Source organism: Lactuca serriola, chromosome 8 (genome assembly GCF_051521515.1).
Source record: "Lactuca serriola cultivar US96UC23 chromosome 8, Lser_US96UC23_V15, whole genome shotgun sequence".
NCBI lineage: Eukaryota > Viridiplantae > Streptophyta > Magnoliopsida > Asterales > Asteraceae > Lactuca > Lactuca serriola.
The window spans coordinates 48,763,704-48,771,604 of NC_136415.1; the positions used below are offsets into that span (position 1 = coordinate 48,763,704).

The window sequence follows — 7,901 nt, forward strand, 5'->3', positions numbered from 1 at the left end:
CATTATCCAAAATGGTGGTCATTTGGTTGCTTCCCTTGCGGCCTTATGAATACATATTAATTGTTTTAAGTTGAAATATGTTAATTAAGCTTAGAAATTTATAGAGTATTTAGGAGTTAAATTTGTTATAATTATGTTCTCAATTAGTTTTGCTAGCGAATAACACTTGTGTCTACAACTCATGACTTTCGAATAGGGATGTCAAAAAGTTCCGTGGAGGCCCCGTCCCGTTTGGGGGAAAAAATTTTAAAAAATCCGGGGCGGGGGACGGGGACGGGGGCAAGGTTAACCCTCGTTTTAATTTCGGGGGTGGGGGCGGGGATAGGCAATCCCGTCCCGAAACCCCCATAGGGACCCTGTTAATAAATTACACATATATTTACATATATTAAATATATAAATATTATAAACTATAACGTGATTTTGAGCTTTTAAATTTCATCAAAAAACATGTTTTTAAATTGTTAGTATAATGTTTTTAAGATGCCATAACTTTTTTATTGTTAAAATGTAAAATTCTACTATACATAATTATTTGTTACCTAAAAATAGCTTCTTTTAGCGTAAATAACAACCTCTTTTAGCCCAAAAAAAAAAAAAAAAAAAAAAAAAAAAACCCAAAATCAATCGGGGGCGGGGGTAATAAAGGGGATTCGGGGGCGGGGGCGGAGGTAGGAAGGTCGAACATTTTAGGGGCGGGACGGGGACGGGTGAACAAGGAAATTTCGGGGGCGGGGGTGGGGGATGTACTCCCCGTCCCGTTTGCCCCCGTTGACATCCCTACTTTCGAACCCCTACCAATATCAAAGTGATGGTCTGATGGACGTGGGGCTTGAAAGAACTAAGAATTCAAGCTCGATAATCTACAAAAGAAACAATATATCTTATGCTAAAATGTAGAAAAGTGTGCAATCTAATATGCAAACAAATTTCATAAAAATCGAGTCAATTTACAAAACATGAATGGTACCTACAGAATTGGGCTGCTTTTGTGTAGATCTTGGTTGGGTAGGTCCTACACTATTTGGCCCTATTGGGTCATTAGGTGTAGGGTTGGAAATGGGCCAGGTATCCTTATCCTGTTGAGTCAAGACTAATCTGTTTTGGATTGGACTACGAGTCTACCGACTAAGAATGGATCCGGTTTGAAGGCCAGCTTGTTTTTTTGATTATTTAATGATAAATTGGATAAAAGTTTCTAGTTTTGGTGAAAATAACTTTTGTAATTATAATATTTACGATTTGGCCACTATTTTTTTTAGTTTATAAAAGGCTCAAACACTTGTAACAACGCAATATTTGGTATGTCCAACGAATCAAATTAAATAAACTAAAAGTATGTTTTAGACGTTATTATGGTTTAAAATATAGATTTGTATAATAAAAGATAATAAAGACCCCACAAGGTTAATAAATCTCGATTTGTATAATCCCTATTCTAATAAAAGAATAGTTTTATTCTTCTTTTGACATGTGTCACAATATTAGACCTCATAATTAATGCATATTTTATTTTTCTTTTGTCATGTGTCACTCTATTATGTCTCCTAATTAATACATGCCACTTGCTAACCTATTGAATCTCCATTTCAAATTTCAAATTTTAAATTTTCCACTCTAATTACATTAAATTAATAACATTAGAAAGAAAATTAAATAAAATTAACACAAATTATAAAGTGATATAATTATACATATTTATTTAAAGCAATGGCTATAACTTTATATAACTAAAAAATCTCTTAATGAATAATTTATTTAAATTAAGTGATTAATAATTTTGAGTTTTTAATATTAAAGTTTAGATTAAGTTTGTAACCGTGGTTTTCACGGGTTATAAACTAGTAATAAATAATAAAGATCCCTACAAGGTCAATCGAGAAGATGCTAATTGATATCATTTTTTTAGCATGGTTACAAAACTAAAGTGGCTTAGCTATAGCTTATAAATCTAAGTTATTTTGCGAGGTTTAAATTATTTTGATCAAGAGGATGGAGAAGATTTTCCATTTGGGTTTTTGCTCATCTTTAAAATCTCAAAATCTTCTCTAAAAAAACATTTTCTCTACTAATATAATTGTCGGCTATTTTCAAGATTATTAGTGATTAAATCAGTTTATGAATGATACTATTTATCACCATCTTTTAAATCGTACTCCTTATTTTCCCAAAGTTGTCGAATGAAACCCATTTTGAACCTTTGTTACAAAACACTACTGAAAACAACATTTTTTACGTATATTTTTTTTTTTTTTTTGATCACGACAAAACATAGTTAAATTCATACATTTTGACCAAAAGTCAAGGGGTAATATCGTCTCAAACATTCAGAAAGGGGTAAGGAAGTAATTATCGACATGCATACTGGGACCTTATAGCATCCAATAGAGACTAGTGTACGACTTTTAACGTGTAGGAAAAACTGTCGCAAGTCAATGGTCTTCGTCAACTCTCCCAACGATCACGGCCGCCTTTAAGTATATACCACCCAACAAACCACCAAGACCAACCTCCAACGTTCAAACCACCACCGCATTCCCGCCGGCGCCACCACCATGTCTACCCCTGACCCCCTCCTCTTCCTCCTCCCCCTCTTCCTTTTCTTGGCTTCTCAAACTTCCTACGCCCAACTACGAAACCAAACCTCTGATTTTCCATGGGTGGCGTCGCAAAACAGAACTCTAGTTTCGAATAATTCAGTCTTCGCCGCCGGATTCCTCCCAACGAACTCCACCGACCGATTCATCTTCTCCGTTTACTACGTGGGCATCTCCATACGACAAGTAATCTGGTCGGTCAACGATGATTCTCCGGTAAACGGATCATCCTCCCTCAATATCACCGCCTCCGGTGAACTCCGTCTTGGGGAAATACAATTCCCCGGAGCTCCGACATCATCCAGCAACTCCACCCACTTGCTCCAGCTCACCGACGGCGGAGAGTTGCGATTTGGGAACTGGAGAAGTTTTCTTCACCCGACAGATACGATCGTTCCGGGACAAGATATCAACGGAACAACTTTGACTGTGAGAGGCGGAGCTTTCAGATTTGACGGGAAAAAATTGTTATTCAACGGAAGTTACGATGCAGAATCGTCGTATTATTCAAACGACAACGCGTTTCTAAGCTTCGATGATACCGGGAAGGTTCAGCAAGAAAACGGCGCTTCGTTAATTACCTCAGACTACGGCGACAAGGTGCAGAGAAGATTAAAGCTCGACGACAATGGAAATCTCAGGATTTACAGCTTCAATCAGAACATCAGTCAATGGATTGTTGTATGGCAAGCTATCCCGGAGTTATGTAGAATCAAGGGAACCTGCGGACCAAATTCTATATGTATGTACGGTGACAATTACGATACTACAGTCTGCGATTGCCCGCCGGGATACCGACGAAACTCCGGCACCGGTGCTGAACAATGTTCGAGAAAAATTTCAAATTTGACAGAATCCAAGTTTTTGCAGCTTGATTATGTGAATTTCAGTGGGGCATCGGGACAAGGGAACCAGTGGTCTATGGTGGCTCTGAACTTTACATCGTGTAAAGCCGGTTGCTTGAATAACCCGGATTGTGTCGGGTTCGGGTACAAATTCGATGGGCAAGGTTATTGTGTTTTTGTGAAGCAGTTATTCTACGGGATATGGTCTCCGGCGAATGAAGCTGCTTTCTTTCTTCGTGTTGATTCGTTGGAATCCGATCAGACAAATTTCACAGGCTTAACAAGCATCTTAGAGACAACATGCCCTGTTCGAGTTAGCCTTCCGTTGCCACCGGAAGAATCAAAGTCCACCACTCGAAACATTGCAATCATATCGACTCTATTCGCGGCGGAGTTAATCAGCGGCGTCGCATTCTTCTGGGCTTTTCTCAAGAAATACGTGAAATACCGAGACATGGCTCGAACATTCGGGCTCGAATTCCTCCCCGCCGGTGGCCCAAAACGATTCAGTTACGCCGAGCTAAAAACCGCTACAAATGATTTCTCCACCACAAATGTCGTCGGAAAAGGAGGGTTTGGTGATGTTTACAAAGGCGTGTTGACTGATCACCGGATTGTTGCTGTGAAATGCCTGAAAAACGTCGCCGGAGGGGATAACGAGTTCTGGGCTGAGGTCACCATTATTGCGAGAATGCATCATCTGAATTTAGTCCGATTGTGGGGATTTTGCGCTGAGAAAGGTCAGAGAATACTGGTTTACGAGTATGTCCCAAACGGATCTCTAGACAAGTTCCTGTTCCACTCCGGTAAAGTCGACTACACAAACGGCGAAGAAGATCTGGAAGATAGCAAGCTGTTAGATCGAAAACCCATACTCGATTGGGGGATTAGATACCGAATCGCCCTCGGAGTAGCTCGTGCGATTGCGTATTTGCACGAAGAATGCCTGGAATGGGTTCTCCACTGCGACATCAAACCGGAGAACATTCTCCTCGGAGCTGATTTCTGCCCAAAAATCTCAGATTTCGGATTATCAAAACTGAGGAAGAAGGAAGACATGGTTAGCTACTCAAGGATGCGGGGAACTCGAGGGTACATGGCGCCGGAGTGGGTGAAGAGCGACCACATTACACCGAAGGCCGATGTTTACAGTTTCGGAATGGTTTTGTTGGAGATGGTGACAGGGGTTCGTAATTTCGACATTCAAGGTTCGAAAATGGATAGTGAAGATTGGTATTTTCCTCGATGGGCGTTTGATAAGGTGTATAAAGAGATGAATATTGAGGATATTTTGGATAATCAGATTAAGAGGTCGTATGATAGTCGGCTTCATGAGGAGATGATTACACGGATGGTGAAGACGGCGATGTGGTGTTTGCAGGATCGGCCGGAGATGAGGCCGTCGATGGGGAAGGTGGCGAAGATGTTGGAAGGAACGGTGGAGATGATTGAACCCCAAAAGCCGACGATATTTTTCTTGGGAGATGAGTAGGTGGTTCATCGTTATGTATGAAGATTTTGTGACGCAATCAGATTTTAAGAAGAATTAAAAGGAATTGTTTTCGTATATTTACATGTTGTAAATGCAAATATAACAGGAATAATGTTATGGATAAGACAAAATAGATTAGATTCTCGAATTGTATGATTACACGACTCTTAAAATTAGGATCCAACCAAATCTTAAAAAAAATCGAAAAAAACCGTGTAAACCGAACCGGAAAAAAAAAAAAAAAAAAAAAAAAAAAAAAAAAAAAAATCGAAGGTGCAGTTTTTATTTTTCTAAAAGTCGAAAATTTCAATGCAGTGTGGTGTATATATATATATATATATATATATATATATATATATATATATATATATATATATATATATATATATTATAATAAAAAGAAACACATATATGTATTAGTCTTTAAAAAAATAGGTTTAATAAAATATCATAGTAGTATTTTTCTTAAGGAATTGTTTACAACTACAATTAGGTTCAAAAGCATATATATTTTTGTCCCACATCAATGGAGAATGTAAAGTAGATGATAGATGGACATTTATATAAAAAGATGGGGGAAATTTAATGGTTAATTTTTAAAAAATTTTATTTTACAAAAATGGTTAATAGGGTTAACTATTCTGATCTATTTTTTTTTAACCGTGTGGTTTTTTTGCCGAACTCTTTGAGTTTGGCAGGTTAAAAACCCAATGGTTTTTCCACCTTGCTGAACCTGTGGCTTGAACAGTTTTGTTTTAACCTGTTGAGTTGGTTAATTCAGTTTCATAACATGGGGTTGCTATCGGCACCCAAAATTGGGTCAAAAACCACCTCAAAAACCATTTTGACTTTATAAATCAATTTGAAATTGACGCGACTTACAATAATAAATCATTTTAATTTATCTAACAACCTCTTGGTTTTCTTCATACCCCTGGAACAATCAACTTATCAAAATTAAATAATTTTAATATTTTACCCTTCAAGTTAACACATATTTTCAGTTTATATTCCTTTTTAATTTAAAAAGATTACTTTCGGTCCTTCTTACTTTATATATATATATATATATATATATATATATATATATATATATATATATATATATATATATATATATATAACCTTAGAAAAATCCAAAGTATTTTCACCAAATGCTTAAAAAAACCACTATATTATTTTTTAGCACACTAAAACCTTTATATTTTCTAAAATTTTTATTTAAGGTTTTTTGAGCTTAGAAAAACCTAATCGATTTTCATGAAATGATTAAAAAAAACCATTATATTATTTGTTTTAGTGCATTTGAACCCTCATATTTTTTATAATTTTTTTAATCCAATGAATTGTAACAATAGAAACATTAAGAATCGATTACCTAACATTTTTGGCTATCTAGGGTTTACCAAGTTCAATGCCTTAAATGAAACATTTAAAAAAATATATAAGGGTTTTAACGTATAAAAAAATAATATAATGGTTTTTTTAAGACTTTGATGAAAATATGTTGGGTTTTTATAAGATTATCCCTATATATATATATATATATATATATATATATATATATATATATATATATATATATATATATATATATATACACAAGAATCGCATCCGATCTATAGAGTTTTGTCACTTTGACGTCACAACATATCAGAACGTTTTAATAGATGAGAAATAATGTATAATGCTCGACGTAATACATAATTGTAATCTTCATATAGTTGATGTCTCTGATAATTAATTATATTAATTTATATATTATTAATATTACATATTTTATTGTTAATATTAACATATTCTATGTAAAAATTAATCAACTGGGTGGGACCAAGACAACCCACATCGGTTAAGGAATAATCGTAGATTAATACGGGCTTAATCAATATAAAAATTAAAACAAATTATTAATATGAAAATAATCAAAGATAAATAAAAATACAATAATTATTATAGTTTATAACAAATCTATTTTTTATGTATAGATAAATAAAAATACAATAATTATTTTATGTTTTTTTGTCGTTTTCGTTACATCATTCGTTTATGTGTTTTACTTTTTTATTCAGTTTTATTGTTATTTTTAAATGAATAATCTTAACTGTTATGATAAACAACTATCAAAACAACAATTATATTTTAATAACTATTTGTTAAATGAATAATCTTAAATAAAATCCACCGTTTATTAATACCCATTAAGTATATATATTGTATGAAATAAAAAAAAATTATCTAAGTATTTATTTTAACAAAAGAGATAGAATTCAAATTAAAATACGAGAGGAATTTTTTAATATTTCTGACAATATATACTTAATGAGTATTAACAAGTGGAAGATTTTATTTAAGATTATTCTTTTAACAAATAATTGTTAAAATATAGTTGTTATGACGGTATAATAGTTGTTTTTTCTTATACATATTTGTTTTTTCTTATACATATTTATACATATTCGTTTGTACGTTCGTAGATTTGGGGCTAGGAGGATTTGATCATATAAGAGCTGGAGGATTCGACTCTTTTGTTGTGGGCATCAGTTTGAAGTTAACAAGTTGATACCTTGACTCTATTGCATTTAGATTTATTCATGAATGAGATTTGGGGCCATTTTAGCATTTTTAGGATCCATTTCGGGTATTGAGTCCATATCTGCGGTTGCAGCTCCAGATATAGACTTGTCTTGGTCCAAGAAGTAATAAAGTATCAGCCCAGATTGGTTGTATTATGTAGTGACCTGGTTTAGGATCTGTTAGATCGGCGTCCTGATAATTAGGACGGTATTATGTAGTGACCTTATTTAGGTCGGTATCCTGGTATATAGGATGATGCTATGTTAGTGACCTGGTTTAGGTCGATATCCTGATATATATGATATGCTATGTAGTGACCTGGTTTAGGTCGGTATCCTGGGATATATAGGATGATGCTATGTTAGTGACCTAGTTTAGGTTGGTATCCTGGTA

General features: G+C 34.5%; 1 protein-coding gene across 1 annotated transcript; it reads left to right on the top strand.

Annotated features, from left to right (window-relative positions):
* The first annotated feature begins 2,224 nt into the window (after nucleotides 1-2,224).
* LOC145065474 (G-type lectin S-receptor-like serine/threonine-protein kinase At1g34300) lies at nucleotides 2,225-5,093 on the top strand. The gene has a single exon (XM_079012459.1). It carries the CDS (start codon nucleotides 2,556-2,558, stop codon nucleotides 4,932-4,934), a length of 2,379 nt encoding a protein of 792 aa, XP_078868585.1. The 5' UTR covers nucleotides 2,225-2,555; the 3' UTR covers nucleotides 4,935-5,093.
* The last annotated feature ends 2,808 nt before the right edge of the window (nucleotides 5,094-7,901 follow it).

Excerpts from the sequence above, each read along its gene's own strand:
- LOC145065474 (XM_079012459.1), top strand. The coding sequence starts at position 2,556 with ATGTCTACCCCTGACCCCCTCCTCTTCCTCCTCCCCCTCTTCCTTTTC.